Source organism: Papaver somniferum, chromosome 4 (assembly GCF_003573695.1).
Source record: "Papaver somniferum cultivar HN1 chromosome 4, ASM357369v1, whole genome shotgun sequence".
Lineage (NCBI taxonomy): Eukaryota > Viridiplantae > Streptophyta > Magnoliopsida > Ranunculales > Papaveraceae > Papaver > Papaver somniferum.
The window spans coordinates 161,941,296-161,960,989 of record NC_039361.1 but is presented as its reverse complement, the minus strand read 5'-3'; the positions used below and the strand labels follow the sequence as shown (position 1 = coordinate 161,960,989).

Sequence of the window (19,694 nt, the reverse complement as noted above, 5' to 3'; positions counted from 1 at the left end):
ATTAGAGATTGATATTTTTGTCCTATACATCTTCCTGCATTTTTTTGTAATATGATTTTTTCCACTGAAACCAGTTTTGTTTCAGTGTATATTCATTTCATGTTTTCAAGTTTATGTCGATTAAACCAACTTGTTGGTTATACCGTGACCAGATACCGATAATATAAACTTAGGATCATATATGTGTAAAGTGAAAAGGAAATAAAGACAACAAGAAGGCTGTTATTGTGCAAACAATAAAGGAAGTAAAGGAAACAAGAAGGGTTGACTTCTGTTTACGGTGTGAAAAGCTGTAAAACAAGTAAAATGTATGCTCTGTTATTGATGTTGGTAAAACAGTTTCCCCAATATGATTATGTTAGTGTTTCATTTTGTGTTAGTGTCTTATTTTGGTTTCATCTAGTTTTTGTCAACGAAACCAATTTTTTTGGTCATATGATTATTTTTATTTGCTGAAACCAGTTTTGGTTTCATCTATTTTTATTTCTTGTTTTGAGTTTATGTCAATGAAACCAATCTTGTTGGTTATACTTCGACTCATTGTTGAATACTAAATTGAAATGCTCTTTTTATCAGGTGGCAGAAAAAGTGCGTCGAGATGAACGTGTCTCTGTTATAAAAGAAAACAAATTTGAGATATCTTACTGAACTCCTGGATAAAGTGAAGGGGACTTGGTGACATTGGACCTCTCGTTCATCTCCATACTCCTGGTATGGTTGATTACTATAGCATATAAATTGGTTGTTGTTCTGTATCTTAGACGTATATTATATGTTGTTGTATTCACTCACGTGTCTGTCTTATTTTTTCTTTGTTATGCAAGTTTATTGACTGAACCCTGACATTTTTTTTTAATGAAGGTGATACCAGTTATAGTCAAACTCATGAAAGATGAAGCAACACTAGTTACCCTGGTTATGCCTCAATTTGAAGCTCGCAGTTTTTCATCTTTCCAATCTTTTTATCAAATTTAAGTTTTGTTATACATTTGGTTGAAAACATTGTCACCCTGGCACATTGTTTTGATATTTGACACGGATCTGCAGTTGAACAGACAACAAGTACACAACAAGTCCGCATGTGTTGAATGAAACTGTATTATACATTCTTGTAATTTCTCTTGCAGTTGAATAGACATTTGCACAAAACCAATTACAGTTTCATGTTATTTTTGCTAATTTTTGTAGACGAAACCAATTTGTTGGTGATGTAATTATCTTTTTTTTTGTTGCACTTTTGGTTTTATCTAATATATGATTTTTTTCCATATTTTATGTCGATGAAACCAATCTTGTTGGTGATACGGTAATTTATGTTGAAACGATTTTTGGTTGCTTCTAATTTTATTTCACTTTTTTTCTTTTACTTTTTATTAACAAAACCAATATTATTGGTGATGCGATAACTTTATGTTGAGATGAGCTTCGGTTTATTTTTTATTTTTTTCCGAACGAAACGAATATTGTTGGTGATACGAATATTTTATGTTGAAACAAATTTTGATTTCATGTTTCTGATTTTTCGACAAAACCAAATTGTAGTTCAACATTTTTTTTCATTTTGTTGATGAAACCAAAACCGGTTTCATCATTTTTTAAGAAACCAGTTTTGGTTTCATACAAAAAATATTCATCATATTCTTGGCGGCGACGGTGGTGCTGGTGGGCGGTGGTGGGGAGCATCGGTCCTAGGGTCGATGGTGGTGGTGGGAGGTCGGCGGTTCTGGTGGCGGTGGTATTGGTTTTGGTCGATGGTGGTCGGCGGTGGACGGTATCTGTGGTGCTGACTGGTGGTGGATGATGGTGGTGGTGGTAGGTGGTGGTGGCACGGTGGCGGTGTTGATGGATGTGTTGGTGGAGTCGTGGCGGTGGTTGTCGGTGTTGTTGGAGGTGGTGGTGCAGTGGTGGTGGTGGGGCGATGGTCGTGGCGTGGTGATGGTGGTCGACAACGGTGGTTGTCGGCGATTGAGGCGGTGGTGGTCACTGTTGGTAGCACGATGGTGGTGTTGCTTGTGGTGTGTTGTTGTTGGTGGTAATTAATATAATAAAAATTAAAGAAGGGGTTGATTTTTATTTTTGTTGGGGTGACTTAAACTAGAAGGGTAATATAGACAATTTATGTCAAATGGGGTTTTCGTGAACAATTTATTTTGTTGGAGTTTTTGCGCATGGATAATGACACCTTTGGTGTTATAACTCGCGGACTATTGTTATTTGCTAGATTCGCCACTTGTTGACATTCTGGTGATCTGTTCAGCTTAAAAAATGCCCTCATCCCCCTTATCCATTCTTTTTCTTTTTGGTCGGTAAAGAATTTGGTGAGGGAAAATTCCGTACTCAGGTCACTGGTATCATCAACCAGTGACTTTATCACTGAACTATAATAACATTGGTAAAAAAAATACCAGGTGAAACTTTATCTCGTAAAGTAAATAAAACATTTTGTGATTTTTTTAGATCATCAGTTTTTCTTACCCAAGTTTAATCTCAATATGAAGATTTAAAATCAAATGGAAACAAAAATGAAGAATCTATTCCCTTTTAATGAGTTAGAATGCCATTTTTATTGCTTGAATTCGTGAAAATATGACAAAAATCAAAAATTTATATGATTTTGTAAAACCTAGAGTTATTTAAAATCGAAGAACCTGCCGATTTTTGGTAGAGTTTAGAATTCGAGTTGAAGATTTTGGTAGTTTTTCAACTATTTTTCACAACCAACAGTAGATTGCCGCAACTGTAATTTTTGTAGATCGTGTTTTATGTCCTGTCTTGCTGAAACACTTTGACACATATTTAAAACTCAATGATTTTCTCTGTCATTTTTATCTGAGAGCTTATAATTTCTTCTTTAAATGAGCCAAGAACCAATGCATTTGGGTGAGAAATGAATTTTGTGTGAATTTTTAAGTTTGGACTCTCAAAACTGTAGGTTTTTCTGAAGCTATTGCACTGACAGGTTTTACTGAAGTGAATTCGACCCATTAATAAATTTATTGTTTTTGATCATATTTTTTATATAATACTTTATTCGTTCTTATTTAAAATGAGATAAGAATCACTCATTTTCGTTATGTAACGAAGTCTACACAAATTTTTGAACACAAACTATGCAATTTGAATTTCAGAAACGTTCTACTGTTGTCGTATGCCTACATCTCTTGTTATTTGAGATATTCAATTTTGGTATAAAAGGAAGTCTTTTCTTGGTTCCAAAATGATAATGTTTTTCTAGTTTTGATTTTAAATGGGGCCTATGGTAAGTCTTGAAAACTATAGGTTTAAAACAGATTTGGTATGAAACGGATTTTATTGCACAAATTCATTGATTTGATGCATTTATTAGTTTGCCCAACTTTATGTTTTGATACATCCTTGGATTTTATGATATTGTCTTATACATGGTAAGCCAAGGTAAGTTGCTTTCATGGTTTATGAATCAATACTTTGTTGATGTTTGTTCAATAATCGTATTTAATGATGTTTGTGAACTGTTTATCAATTGCGTTGAGCATCCTTTTGGTTACGAAACCTACTGATGAGTTTGTTGGGACCACAAGGGGCAATCTATATTAATGGTGACCTGCGGAAGATCTTCCAGGACGATAGGGTAGTTTTCTGATAAACTTCGACAAATGGTTATTCGGACCCTCACAGTAGATTATTGCAATTCACTGGGTTTAAATGATTTCGATTGCGTATTGGCTTTGTAAGGCTTTCAATACTTTGATTTTGATGTGCTTAAAAACTTAACGCATTGTTTATGCTTTAAGCGATTTGGTATCTCATCGTTATTGTATTTTGGCATTCTTTTTCGTGTTATCGAATCGTTAACTCTCTACTAGGTTGTGGCTCACCCTTTTGTTTTGTTTTGTTTTCCACAAAGGTTGAGGTTGTCTTGAAGAAGTAAGCTTGCTTAAGCTTGGTGCATTGAGCTTTGGGGTCAAAGTGAGTACATCACTTTGTGTTCATGTATATAGTCATGTGTATCTGGGTTGGCTTATGAAAAACGATTATATCTTTTCATATTATTGTAGTTTCCTTCTATTTGATTTTTAAAAAGAGTTACTTTCTCTTCTTGAAGTTTTTGTTTGTAAAAACAGTGTTATCATTAGTAAGTGTGGGTCATTTTTAAATGGTTTCATGCCTCATATCTTGTATTTCACACTTTTGGGTTCACTGTTTCGATAATATGAATAGATATTCATGTATTGTTTGATAAATCATAATCTTACTCTTGTTTGCAAACTGTTTTCACCACAAATGACAGCTCGGAGAATTTGGAACTTGTCAGTTGACCGAAATCCACAGACAATGGGAAGCCAAAAAAATTTCCGGGCTGTCACATCTAACGAATATGTTATGAGGTCCTTGAAAGTGGTTAAGAAGAAACCGTTCTTAATGAAACTTTACTGATATATAAACCTCTTCACTTCAATTATCAAATTTTTTGTTAGAGGGAGAGAAAAATGTTATCCGAGGAGGGAAAAACTCGTATTCAACTCACTAACTAGGTCTGGTTCTATATAATTTTATATCTTGGTATGTAATGCCCCTTGTTTCGTAATGATCATCTATCTCGTCTCGTTCTGAACTCTGTTAATAGGAATGGTATGCAGCAGTACTCATTACCCCACTCAGCCTTGTAATCAGTAGACAGATAATCAACTATATATTTAGATCACGATGAATTAATATTGAATCTCATAAATTTCGCTCTGGCTTTGTATTTGAATACGTACTCACTTAATCAATTCCTTTCGATTGCAACTGAAGCATCCTAAAAAGCTAGAGAGGCTTAATTCACGATCCCCATAAAGTATTTTGATCCCTTTCTTGCCAAAATATTACCCTACTAACTTTTTTTTGGTTTTAATTTGATTTCATATAATATTTAGATAATCCGTAAAGGATTTCACAAGAAGAAGAATGTGGAACTAACTAATTACTCTGTTCTTCTAAATTTTTGGAACATTAATTTGATTTTTTTTTTCTACTTTAATTTCATATCTGATTTATATATGAAAGAAATTAAGTTAGGATTAATAAAACAATACTTCTAGGGCTTTTTTTTTTTTATGAAAGACGAAGATAAAACATCCATTATCATTCGTATGAAGAATCTGAGTGGCTAGTAAGGGAAACTTAGACCGAGTTGCGAAAATATATAGAACAAGACATAGTTAGTGAGTCGAATATGAGTTTTTGTCTCCTCGGATCACATTTTGCTCCCCCTCTAACATAAACCAATGTTGTACATGCTTATTATCACTTTATACAACTATAACATAAACCAAGTAAATAACATGTCCGTAAGCAAAATAACATTTTTAACTCAAAAAAAAGACTTTATATCATCACATATCACCTTTGGGAAGAAATTACAACATGCAATGTATCCCAATAAGTTTAAGAATAAATTCTCATATGAAAAGCTTTCACTCAGAGACTTGATTCACATCAAATTTCATAAGCACAAAACACCTTTGGGCAAGATCCGTGTTTATAATTTCTGAATGAATCATACAAACCATCACGTTCACATAAGGCTCATTAAAACACTTCCACAGACTCTCGAAGTATCACTTTGGTAACACTTAGTCGAGTAATGGAAGCCATGAACTATATATTACAAGTTACAATTTTCCAAAACAGAAAAAATAAGACTTATGCTTACAGCAAAACCGCCATATTGAGAAGTTCAAAACTGCTATAGATGTGAATATACCTTTAATGTGACGAACAAACCTTCTACAACTGCTCAAATTACTCGCAGTTCTGATTTTTCAATCCCACCACATCAAGAATGAAGTATCAAACCACCGTATATAAGAAGAACTATAACTTCAAATTTTAAACAATTCAAAACCTCAATCCTACGATCACCCTTGCTGCTGAATATATACAAACTAGGTGAAATAGAAGTTGAATTTTGGAATTTCAGCTCCTTAACCTTTATGCTTTACCACTAAACATTATATAAGCTGACTACATACTGAAATTAGACTTGAAACTAGTATTAGCATACTCAAAAACTCACTGAAAACAACAACACACATAGTTATGACATTACATATAATTCATACCTGAAACTGATTGAGTAGGAGGAAATAAACACACACACATGACACTTAGTCTTTCATGACTTATTATCAAATTTTATTTCTCACATTAATTCATGATGGATGAAAACTGATTTTGCTTCATAAAACATACGAGGCTAGAAGTGAGTCCTAGTCATGCTTTCCAGATGTAATTTCAACTTTTCCATCATTAGTTGGAGGACACCTCTTGGCTACAATGGACAACTCATAAGACAAGAACCATGTCATGCTAGTTTCAACCTTATCTAGCATTAACTTTAAACAATACTTTAAAACAGGATTATGCAGTAAACAAACCATAAAACATCTTATAACAAATCATGATTAACTTAAAATAAAAAAGAATTACCTTAACCATATGAGATTTTTTGCGCAAAAAACAAAAAATTCTAACATGGACTACTTATCATGTCATATTCTTATGGAAGAACCATTACCAAGATGCCAACAACTATTGTTCTTCCCAAAATCCATTTTCGATCTTATGCTTTTCCAAGACCAAAAAGAATCTTCTTTAGGAATATGAGAAAATGCATCACCAGAAGATTTAGTTAGAAGAGCTCTGTCGAAACATTTTAAATCTCTGAAGAAAATACCACCTTCATTTTTATGTTTACAAAGATTTTCCATGGAAGCAGTACGCAAACCTTTGTTACTTTCTTTTTTCCTCCAGAATCTTTATTGAATTGAGATGAGATTTCTGGTAGTAGTATCAGGGATTTTGAAAAAAGCCATCTGGTGAATAGGTATTGTATTTAATACATTCTTTATTATAATAAATTTCTGTAGTGATCTACACCACAAATGAATAATAAGGCCTAATTCTACAGGATCTACATTGCAGAGATTAGAGACAAAACCTCATAGAGGCGGAAGAAGAAAACCAAACAACAATTTCTATTTCGATAATCCAAAATAGGGAAGACATACTAACTTATTAGGGAAGTATCCCAGCACACGTGCCAAATACACACTCGATAGCTAACTACTAACTACACCCAGGGTTCCCTTATAAGATGGCTTCCCAACAAGACATGGGACATGACAATACCCACCCCTTCAAATCATCCTTGTCCTCAAACGATGGTACAAATGAACTGGACTCCAGAACGTAGATGTTAGCATCTCCTTCTTCAATGCAGTAAAAAAAATGAATGGGGTCTCGAATGTTCGGAAGTAAGGCCCATAACAAGCTGAAATCTTACTGTAACTGTAGGGATCATCTTGATTCATTTCTCCTTTAGAAATAATCAAAGAACTTGAGTTTCTGGTTCTTGTTATCTCTTGGCTAAGAAACCCACCATCTTCACAAATCACTCCCTGGTATGGACTAATATAATCATAACTGGCAGGGTCAGTCTTGGGAATGATTCCGTTACAACCCTGCCATAAAAATTTCATAAGTGGAAGTGTTGATGTCTGCATAAACACCTTTGAGCATACATGCCATGTTACTAGCGGCTTGAAGGTCGAGACTTAAGCTGAAATGCATAGTGGTGAATATGAAAACACTTGCCAAGCCCCGGTGTAATATCTAGCTGAATAAAGAGTTGAAGCTACAAATTTTGCTAAGAACTCTTTCAAGGCACTGAACTCCGCCTGCCATAACTGTCTGCGAAGAATTTCCACAGTCCCAACAACATTGGAACCATACAACTGTCTTTTACAGAATGCTCTCCCAACGCCAATCACTGGAAAATGAACCAGAGTTATATAGGATTTACACTAACCTGAAGTTTGTATGCATGACCCAAGAGCCACTTCCCATTTTTCCACTGAACAAGACACTCGAGGATAAGAAGATTGATCTTGTACCTTCCATAGATGAGAAGGCACTATACTATTGTATTCATACTCGATTAGTTCAACCCTATATGAAGTAACTCTCATTGAATCGTGCGAGTTAGGCTCCATGAATCGGGCGACTAACTCAATTTAATTTTCTTCGTCAATATTCATTTTTCAGTGCTCAACTTCATTAATTTCAGGTGAATTATATCCAAATTTCTTATTGAATAAGGTGTTTCAGGTGACGTGTAGTCATTAAACCGGGTGTTTTTATGGATCCTGGTCTTAAATCCACTATTTTTGAAAATTTCAAATCAGATATGTTGGATTTTAACAAAGAGGAAAATTATTAGGTGATTCCCTCGATTGAATTTCCTGATGATTTATTTGAAGAAAGTATAAATCCTTGGAGGTTTTTTCTTATTGGTAGGTTAAATTTACATCAGATTAAATTTGTGGATGCTTCTATTATTCTTCGTCAATAATGGAAGTTAACTGGTGAGTACGAACTTATTCCATTAGGAAGAGGTTTTTTCACGATTAAACTTGATAATGAGAAAGATAAACAATGTATCAAGGAGGGTAAATGGGAGGTGTTGGATCAAATTTTGCAAATCAGGAAGTGGATCTCAAATTTTCGTCCTGAAAGTCAAAAAACCTCAAAAGCTATGGTATGGGTGAGATTTCCAGGGTTAGGGCTTGAATTTTGGAATGAATTTTTTTTTTAAGATATGAAAGGAAATTGGTAATCTTATTAAGCTTGATGAAGCTACTGCAAGATGTGAAAGTGGGTATTATGCACATGTTCTTGTTGAAGTTGATTTTGTTAGAACTGTTCCAAACAAAATTTGGATTGGTACCAAATATGGTGGCTTCTTCCAGAATATATTCATTCCAGTATGTCCCAAATTTTTTCTAACTTGTAAAACTGTTGGTCATCTAATCAGTGAGTGCAGAGTGGAAAGGTATAAAGCTCGACGAGCTCAACAAGTTAACAAGAATAAAGCTCAGCAAGCTAGTAATCAAAATAAATCTACATCAACTACTCCTCAACAATATACTCCTAAAATGGTCACTCCCATGTACCATTTGATATTTGTGATAGATCAGAAGTTGGTGAAACAGTGAAAGGTAGTTCATCTAGTGTTGTTATCAATCAAGACCCTGTTGAAGATTCAATCATATCTAACATTGTCTCTCCTACAGTGTCTCAATCTGTTGATGATCCTATGTTACTCAATTTAGATGGTGGAAGATTTAGTGCTCTCAACAATCTTGAACAAAAAGAAGATGATGTTATAAGTGTTGATGAGGAAATCTTGGCTGAAACAGAACCTCACAAACTAATTCAGATAACAGAAGTTACAGAATTGGAAAAAAGTATAGTAAACTTTGTGAATGCAGGTTCAGGTAAAGTGACAACTGAACTAGTTCCTTTCACTACTTGGTCTTCAGTAGTTAATTCATCTGGTAAGAAGACAGAAACTAATACTTTTATTCCAACAGTTAAAAATGTTTCAGCTACCAAAAATACTTCTCAAGCAACAGTGAAATACAATTTTAGAAAAAATGTTGGTAAGGGTGGTATAAAACCCCTTCAAACCAAAACATGAAAATCTTATTTTGGAATTTAAGGGGTTTTAGGAGAGCTAGGGCCCAATAGAAGTTATATACTTAGTTAATCAATTTCAGCCAACACTTTTGTGGATTGCAGAACCTAAAATCAAATGTTCTGGTTCTTTCTGTAGTAGATTAAACCTTCTTGGTATGCAATCTATAGTTATTCATAATGCTTCAACAAATCACAAATGTAACATATGGTTATTCTGGAGTAACCCAATTGCAACTCCTTCAGTTGTCTCAATTTCAAGTCAAATGATCACAGTAGCAGTAGGTGATGTTCTAGTTTCTGGTGTTCATGCTAATGTAAATATGGTTCAAAGAATATTTCTCTAGTCTGAAATGAAGATGATTAGTGACCTCAAGAAGCCTTGGTTAGTCATTAGTGATTTCAATTCAATTCTTTCAGTTGAAGACAAAGTTGGTGGCAAATCTCCTTCAAGAAGATCAACGCTTGACTTCAGTGAATGTTTAAATACTTGTGATCTTTTATTGGCTCCTAAAGTTGGTTTAGACTTCACTTGGTCAAATTTTCAACATGGGAGTAAAAGAATACTATGCACATTGGACAGAACTGTGTTTAATATGGAATGGTTAATATTATATAGTGATTGGGGTTACAAAGTTGGTGTTAGGGTTGTATCTGATCATTCTCCTTTAATGGGGGGATTGTGAACATTCCTAAGCCTACAAATGTTCCTCTCATATTTCAAAAAATATGGTTGGAGCACCCTGGTTTCATGAAAGTTGTTGAAGACAGTTGGGATGAGCCAGTAAATGGAGATCCTTCTTTTACTCTAATACATAAGCTAAAGAGATTAAAAATAATATTGAAAGAATGGAACTAGAAGATTTTTGGTAATGTTCAAGTCAAGATTAAGGAAGCATAGAAGTTAGTTCAATAAAAGATGGTAATTTCTGATTCTGATCCTCATGATGAACAAGCTTTAGCTGACTTGGTAATGGCTCAGAATGATCTAAACTCAAAAGAAGTTCACCATTGCACTATGATGGCACAAAAGTCAAGAGTCAAACGGGTTACATAGGGCTCAGCTAACACCAATTTCTTACATACAAATGTTAAAACAAGACAAACTAGAAACATGATTTGTGAACAAGAGGATGAGGAGGGCAATATGGTAGCAGATCAAAATAAAATAACAAATGTTTTGGTTAAATTCTTTCAACAGAAATTTCAGTATAAAGAAGTAAACATAGATGAGTCCTTGTTGGATGTTATTCCTAATTTAATATCAGACCAAGATCAAGTTATGATTGAAGCAGTGCCTGAATTATAAGAAATTACAAATACAGTTTTTAGTATGAATGCAGATGGAGCTCCAGGTCCAGACAGTTTCTCAGGTATTTTCTACAAATCTTGTTGGGATATTATCAAAAATGATCAATTGAAAGCTATTCAATATTGCTGGAGGAGAAAATATATCCCAAGGGGCATGAATTCCAATTTTCTAGTACTACTTCCTAAAGTCCATAGTGCAAAGAAACCAAACCAGTTCAGACCTATTGGATTAAGTAACTTCACTTTCAAAATCTTTACAAAAATACTTGCTACAAGAATGAATGCTCTGATGAGTAAATTAGTTTCAAAGCAGCAAGCAACATACATAAAAGGTAGAAGTATACATGAACAGGTTATGTTATCTTCTGAGTTGGTGAATGAAATGAAGCATACAAGAAGGGGGGGGGGGTAATGTTGGGTTGAAACTTGACATATCACAAGCATATGACTCAATGAGCTAGGTACTTCAAAAATATGGATTCTCTGCAGCTTGGTGTGATTGGTTGAGAACATTGTTTGCATCTGCTAAAATCTCTGTCATGATAAATGGAGGACCTCAGGGTTTTTTCTCAATGGAGAGATGTTTAAAACAAGGGATCCCTTATCTCCCATTCTGTTTGTTCTTATGGAAGAATTATTGAGTAGGAATTTAAACGGACTGGTAGAATGAAGAAGCTGCAATCAATGGTTATCAGGAAAGGTGTTTATCCAACACACCTATTTTTTTGCAGATGATGTTTTCATATTCAGCAATGGTTCAAAGAAAAGTTTAGAAGATCTCATCACCCTGCTCAAGAATTATCAAGACAATTCTGGTCAGATAATCAACAAACAGAAAACTAAAGGTTTTGTGGATGGTTGCACACCATCAAGAATAAACCAAATTTTAAATTTAATGCAAATGGAGCTTACAACATTCCCTGACAAATATTTAGGTGTCATATTGAAGCCTTGGAGAGTTAAATATGAGACAATGTGGCTAATGGTGGAGATGATGCAAGGTTATTTAACAGCTTGGAAGGGTAAAATGCTTTCATTTCATGCTAGACTGGTGCTCATAAAATCTGTTCTCTGCAGTGTTCCTATTTATAATATGGCAGTCTAAAAATGTCCAAGTACAGTAATCAAAATCTGTGAAAAAATCATAAGAAACTTCTTATGGACTGGTGACAGTGAAGTTAGAAAGCATGAAACTCTTGGTTGGAGCAAAGTGTGTGTACCATTCAATGAAGAAGGCTTGGGTATTAGAAGCTTGGAGGTAATTAATAAATCTTTACTAATGAAAATTATGTGGAAATTTATAAATTCAAGTGATGAATGCTCAAGTTTTTTTGCTGCTAAGTATAGGGATAAATATGGTCAATGGAGTATTCGATGGAAATTATCCACAGTATGGCCAAGATTGAAGTGGGCTTGGATGGATTTGAAATCAAATGTGAGATGGAATGTAGGTAATGGTGAAAAATATCATTGTGATTTGATACTTGGGGTAAGTGATAAGCCTTTAATTGACTTTCTGATCTGCATTGACTTAATATAAGACAAGTTGCATATGACCGTGAGTGATATAATGTTTGGTGTATTACATGTTCCTTGCAAAATATCATTCCAGATTCATTACCAACAATGAGTGGAGAGCAAGACAAACTTATATGGAGTGGAGATATAAAAGGATCCTTTACTACATCTCTGCAGCTGAGAAAATTAGAAACAAGCAACCAAGAATACATTGGCCTGACCAAATTTGGAAAAAAATTCGGCATCCAAGCATTGCTAGTAATGTATGGAAAATTCAACAAGGGGTATATATTGATGATGAAAAATTAATCAAGAAAGGCTAATCTCTTGTTTCTAAATGTTGTATCTGTCAGCAAACTCAAGACAGTTTGGAGCACCTCATGTGGTCCTGCAGTTTCATCGACCATATATGGCAATGGTTAGTTACTATTTTCAATTCCAAATACCTACTTCCTTCTTAGACATTATTAATTTTGCAAAACATAAAAGCTCAATTGTCAAACAAGCATGGATAACAGCAGCATGTGCAACAATGAGAGAACTTTAGTTCCAAAAAAATAAATTTATTCATGAAAATATATCCCTCATTTTAGAGTGCTTCAAAAGAAGAATCATGAGCCTGGTATTCTATGGTGGTTACAGAATGACCGGTACAAGATGGGGGCAAAATTATGATTATGAAATACTTCAGTTCTTTAACCTTGGTTAGAGAAATATGAAATTCTAAAGAATCCAAGAATGTCAATGGTTCAATCCAAATGAAGGTTATGTTCTATTTTGTTGTGTTGGAATAGTTGTTGGTAATCCAGGCATGGGTGGTTTTGGCATTATTGCTAGAGGTCATGAAAGTCAGGTCATTGGCACTGTCTCAGGTGGGACTGGTATGGCTACTACTTTTATAGTTGATGCACTATCTATTGTATGGGCTACTGAATGGGCAGTTAAATTACAATGCAGTAGGATACTCATTAGATCCCATTCTCTAATAGTAATAAAAGATGTAAAAAAAGGTGTAATGCCTTGGTGCTTACAATCAAGATAAGTGAAAGCCAAGAAGGAGATTCCTGAAATTATCCATGAACAATGTCATAAAGAAGTGAATTTATATGCAATTGAGCTAGATAATAGGGTAAAAGATTACCTCAGGGAGCTATGGTAGTTAACAGAGGAAAGCCTTCATCTCTATCTCAAGTTGAATTACCAGGTAGAAAGTATTATAGATTTTGTTAGCCATAACAGTTTCTACTTAAAGTGTAATTCTGAAGCTTTTTTAGCTTTTATTTTGTTCTTCGGATTTTGTGATTCTAAATTTGATTAAAGTCAATAAAAATGTGATTTAACAAGAAAAAAAGTTCAACCCTCTGTTGTACCAAGATTGTACCATGCATATTAGTACAAACAACCCCATTATATTCTACAGGACTGCATAATGAAGTTGCCATGATGGCTAAATTTAAAACTGTAACTTCAGGCTGAGTGCAAGAACATTGAACTCTCATAAGCATTTCGTCCAACCATTCATATTCCCTGATGTCACCAACACTAGTCTTTGCGAGCTGTTGGATAAACTTCAACATTAAGCCTAAGATAATCTCTAACAAGTTGGTTAGGATAAGAAAAGGAAATTGATGTAATCCTAAGGGAATTAGAAGTCATCTAGTTCTAAGAAAAGGAAATACATGTAATAAGGAAATAGGAATATGAAAAGGAAGTTTTAGTTCTATATATATGATCACCAAAGTTGTGGTTTAATCATAAGAAAATATTAAGAGCTCAGTGTTTATTTTTGAGTTATTTTCTAAACATTAATAAAGAGAGTTGTCTTTATTTCATAGCTAAGATTGGTCTTTGAGTTTTCTTTTATTTGGTATCATAGCTTTGAGCCTTTGATAAACCTAAGATCATACGATTCAGAACTCGTCAACACCTAGCCATGGGAGATGAGAGCACCATCATGCGTGCAAAGGAGTTCACGCCACCATCGATCCAATGTCCAATCCTCAACGCCACAAATTACACGGTATGGGCCATGAAGATGAAGATACTGATGAAAATTTACAAGGTTTGGGAAACGATCGAACCTGGTACGGAGGATGTAGACAAAAACAATATCTCCATTGGATTATTGTTTCAAGCAATCCCAGAGTCTCTTGTTCTGCAAGTTGGCGAACAGGAAACTTCGAAGAAGATATGGGATGCTATCAAAGCACGTAACCTCGGAGCTGATCGAGTTATAGAACCACGCCTACAAACTTTGATGTCCAAATTCGACAGAATAAAGATGAAAGAAACTGATACCATCGATAGCTTTGCAGGAAAGCTATCAGAGATAGCTTCAAAAGCTGCGTCACTTGGACAATCTATTGATGAAAACAAGCTTGTGAAGAAGTTTTTCAATAGTTTACCAAGATCCAAGTACATTCAAATCATAGCCTCTCTCGAACAAGTCCTAGATTTAAAAAGGACAAGCTACGAAGACATAATTGGGAGACTAAAAGCATACGAGGAGATCCTTGATGAAGGAAACAATGGTGAGACTCAAGGAAAACTCCTGTATACGAACTCTTATCAACAAAATTCTACGACAACAACAAGAGGAACAGGTCGTGGAAGAGGTGGTAGAGGAAGCAGAGGACGAGAAAGAGGAGGAAGGTTCAACTCGCAAGATAGAACAACAAGTCAAAACGATCAAAACCAAGGGAAAGAAAGGAGGGATAAATCAATTGTTATTTGTTTCAGATGTGATAAACCTGGACACTTCTCCTCTGTATGTCCTGAAAGAATTCAAAAGTTGCAAGAGGCAAACAAGAATGAAACAGAGGAAGAAGATACAACTCTTTTCATGCACGAAGTGGTATTCTTAAACGAAGAGAAGTTAATACCAAAAAACTACGAAACAAAGGATGGTGAAGAAGGAGTTTGGTATCTTGATAATGGAGCCAGCAACCACATGACTGGTAAGAGACACTATTTCTCTGAACTCAACGAGAAAATCAAAGGAAAAGTAAAATTTGGAGATGGTTCTTATGTAGAGATCGAAAGAAAATGATCAATCCTATTTCAAAGCAAGACTGGAGAACAGAAGCTCGTCACAAACATCTACTACATTCCCAACTTAAAAAGTAACATCCTGAGTCTGGGACAAGCTACCGAAGTTGGATGTGATATTAGAATGTGGCGAGACTATCTAACAGTTCATGACCCATGTGGAAGACTTCTGGTTAGAGTCTCACGATCACAGAATAGACTCTACAAGATAAGTCTTATGATTGGGAAACCAATGTGTCTAAACGTAAGCCTTAAAGATCAGACATGGAAGTGGCACGCAAGATTAGGACACATAAGTTTCAAGACAATAAAGGCGATGTCTCAAAATAAGATGGTTCGAGGACTACCGCAGATAAATGATGAACCAAGAATCTGCGAATCATGTCTAGTTGGGAAACAAACACGCCAAAGTTTTCCTAAAGCAACAACATTCCGAGCTTCAAAGCCATTGGAGCTCCTTCATGCTGATTGATGTGGTCGCATTACACCACCAACCCTTGCAAATAACAAATACATATTTGTTATTATAGATGACTTCTCGAGATGCATGTGGTTTATCCTTATGAAAGAGAAGAGTGAAGCGTTTGACAGATTCAAAGCATTCAAGAATTTTATAGACAATGAGTTAAAAGAAGAGATCAAAACGCTTAGAACGGATAGAGGAGGAGAGTTCACGTCATTAGAGTTCAACAAGTTCTGTGATTCAGACGGAATCAAACGACATCTCACAACACCATATACACCGCAACAAAACGGAGTGGTGGAGAGAAGAAACCAGACTTTAATGGAGATGACAAGAAGTTCATTAAAAGTTATGATCGTACCTAATTATCTATGGGGAGAAGTTGTACGACACTCCACATATCTAATAAACAAGATACCTACGAAAGCTCTTAACAACATGACTCCATACGAAAGTTTGCGTAAGAGTAAGCCAAACCTAGACCATTTAAGAGTGTTTGGATGCAGAGCATACGCAAAAGTCGATTATGCAACTCTCAAGAAGCTGGATGATCGATCACAGACCCTTGTGCATCTAGGAATTGAGCCTGAATCCAAAGCTTACAGGTTATACAATCCAACAACGAAAAAAGTGATAGTGAGTCGAGATGTTGTATTCGATGAGAAAGCAAATTGGAACTGGAAAGAAACTAACGATGGACCAAGAAGGGATCCAGGAATGTTTCACATGAGGTGGGGTGAAGCAATTGATGTAGGCGAAGGACCCATAATCACCAACACTGATGAAAATGACGATGGTAATCAAGAATAGGAAGAGAACATCGAAAACGCAGAAGAAGAAGAAAACGATGGAGCTCAAGTAGCTCAACCTATTCCACTACGAAAATCAACAAGACATATACATAAGCCTCAGTATTTGGAGGATTATGTTCTACAAGCCGTGGAAGAATGTGAGATAATGCTACTTTCTGTTAATGAAGAACCAAGGAGCTTCAAGGAAGCAAAGATTTCGTCTAAATGGACACAAGCTTGTGGAGAAGAAATTGCTTCAATCAATAAAAACAAGATCTGGTTTTTGGTTGATAAGCCAAGTGGGGTAAAAGTGATTGGTCTCAAGTGGATCTTCAAGATAAAACGGAATGCTGATGGTACTATTAACAAATATAAAGCGAGGCTTGTAGCTAAAGGATACGTACAAGAATCAGGCATAGATTTTGATGAAGTCTTCGCACCAGTCGCTAGAATTGAAACAATACACTTATTGATTGCAAAGGCAACATAAAACTCATGGTAAATTCACCACTTAGACGTGAAGACGGCGTTCTTGCCTGGTGAATTGCAAGAAGATGTGTATGCAGAACAACCGGAAAGTTTCGAAGTAAAGGGACAAGAGCATAAAGTTTACAAGTTATCAAAATCTTTACATGGTCTAAGACAGGCTCCTCGAGCTTGGAACACAAAGTTAGATCAAATCTTAAAGGGAATTAGATTTGTTAAGTGTTCTAAGGAAATCTCCGTGTACAGAAGAGAATAAAAGGAAACACTTCTTGTAATTGCAGTCTACGTAGATGATCTGTTTGTGACTGGCAACTCCCTCAAGGTGATAAATGAGTTCAAGAAAGACATGACATCCAAGTTTGAGATGTCAGATCTTGTAAAACTTACATATTACCTCGGCATAGAAGTTCATCAAGAAATTGATGGAATTCAGATCAAACAAGAAGCTTATGCAAGGAGAATTCTGAAAGAAGCATAACTTGAAACTTGCAATCCAACGAAAATACCAATGTAGTTTGGACTTAAAGTTTCAAAAGCACAAGAGGAAACAGAGATTGATCCAACATGTTATAGAAGAAATGTCGGATGTCTTAGATACTTGTTACACACGAGACCGGACTTGGCTTTCTCGATGGGAGTAGCTATTCGTTACATGCAAAGTCCACACAAGTCTCATGGTGACATCATGAAGCAAATATTAAGGTACCTAAAGGGAACAATCACGTATGAATTGAAGTATGGTCGAGGAGGATCAAAGAAGATTGTAGGGTACAGTGATAGTAGCCATAACATTGACCAAGACGACGGAAGAGGTACGACGGGTCACATCTTCTACTTAGGAGACGCACCTATCACATGGTGCTCACAGAACCAAGACATGGTAGCTCTTTCATCATGTGAATCCGAGTTCGTGGCCGCAACGGAAGCAGCTAAGCAAGCAATTTGGCTTCAAGATCTTTTAGGTGAAATCAAAGGAAGAGAATCAGAACAAGTTTCTTATCAAGATTGACAATAAATCTGCAATAACACTCACAAAGAACCCTGTGTTTCATGGTAAGACTAAACACATCCACAAAAGATATCATTTTATACGGGAATGCATCGATAAGGAGATCATCAACGTCGAGCACATACCAACAACTGAGCAGAAAGCGGATATATTGATAAAGGCATTAGCTCGGATCAAGTTTGGAGAGATGAGACAACTAATCGGAGTACAAGACTTATAACAAGTAAAGTTGAAGCTTAAAGGGGAGAATGTTGGATAAACTTCAGCATTAAGCCTAAGATAATCTCTAACAAGTTGGTTAGGATAAGAAAAGGCAATTGATGTAATCATAAGGGAATTAGAAGTCATCTAGTTCTAAGAAAAGGAAATACATGTAATAAGGAAATAGGATTAGGAAAAGGAAGTTTTAGTTCTATATATATGATCACCAAAGTTGTGGTTTGATCATAAGAAAAGATTAAGAGCTTAGTGTTTAGTTTTGAGTTATTTTCTAAACATTAATAAAGAGAGTTGTCTTTATTTCATAGCTAAGATTGGTATTTGAGTTTTATTTTACGAGCATCTCCTTGATTTCTACCTTTCTTTCATAAGGTTCCACTCTTCTAATATGCCTCTGGCGTAACCAAAAAGCAAACACTCGACTGTCACAAGGAAGGTATTGTTGAGTAATAACTAAGGTGAGGAAACCAATCACAATACAATTCAGAAAGACTTTAGTCTTGTTTTCCTCAACCTGAACGCATGTTTGAGCCACTATGAAATAACACTTCAGGACTATATGTTTCTGCTGAGTACAAACACCCACAACTTTCTGACTCGTTTCTTCCAACATATCTAGCAATATTCTCTCACCACTCTTGAACACAAGCAGCTCCATGGTTTTCACTACTCTTACAATGAATTTTTTCCATCCCAGACACCAAGGATTAATACTACAAACCCTAGAACTAAGTACTCTAGGTTGTAACTTAGTGAAAATCTATTCATAAGTATTCACATTTAAACTCTATTCATTATCAGACTTGTTGTCTCTTGTCAATTGGAGTCGCATTTTAGCCCTGTGACCATTGTCTAGCTGCGTCATTTCACCACCCAGCATACTGGCATTACGACAAACACCATTTATACCCAACAAAAATGCACGCAAATACTCGAGTAATAATTCAGAGCGGTGCACAAATTCCATAATTAGATCATATACACTATTCCCATGGTTGAACAACCTTCGACCATAACTATAACTGGTGATACCACTTCTCTGTGACATCTTCACTAACAGTTTCTTATAATAACAACTGGCACCATTTGTAGAAATTAAAAACGCATTCAAAGTCACCAACAAAATTTTTAATTCACACCCAAGATCTTGAATCAGATTATAAACAAGATTTGTATAATTTTTAAGCAATAACATCGACCCGTTAAGAACTACCACAACAGAAGTAAGTATACCCAAAAAAAATTCCGAACTAATGCTCACATAATAAGAACACCTCCTGAACACTTCAATTTCTTTTCCCCGATCAAATACCAGTTGAGTATAACTATCATTAAGTGAAATAACACA

At 35.3% G+C, this 19,694-nt stretch overlaps 1 protein-coding gene across 1 annotated transcript; it reads left to right on the top strand.

Moving 5' to 3' along the window:
• Window positions 1-14,263: 14,263 nt before the first annotated feature.
• On the top strand, window positions 14,264-15,379 carry LOC113273387. The gene is made up of 3 exons (XM_026523120.1): window positions 14,264-14,560; window positions 14,708-14,982; window positions 15,070-15,379. The coding sequence occupies exons 1-3, from the start codon at window positions 14,264-14,266 to the stop codon at window positions 15,377-15,379; spliced, it is 882 nt and encodes a 293-aa protein (XP_026378905.1).
• The last annotated feature ends 4,315 nt before the right edge of the window (window positions 15,380-19,694 follow it).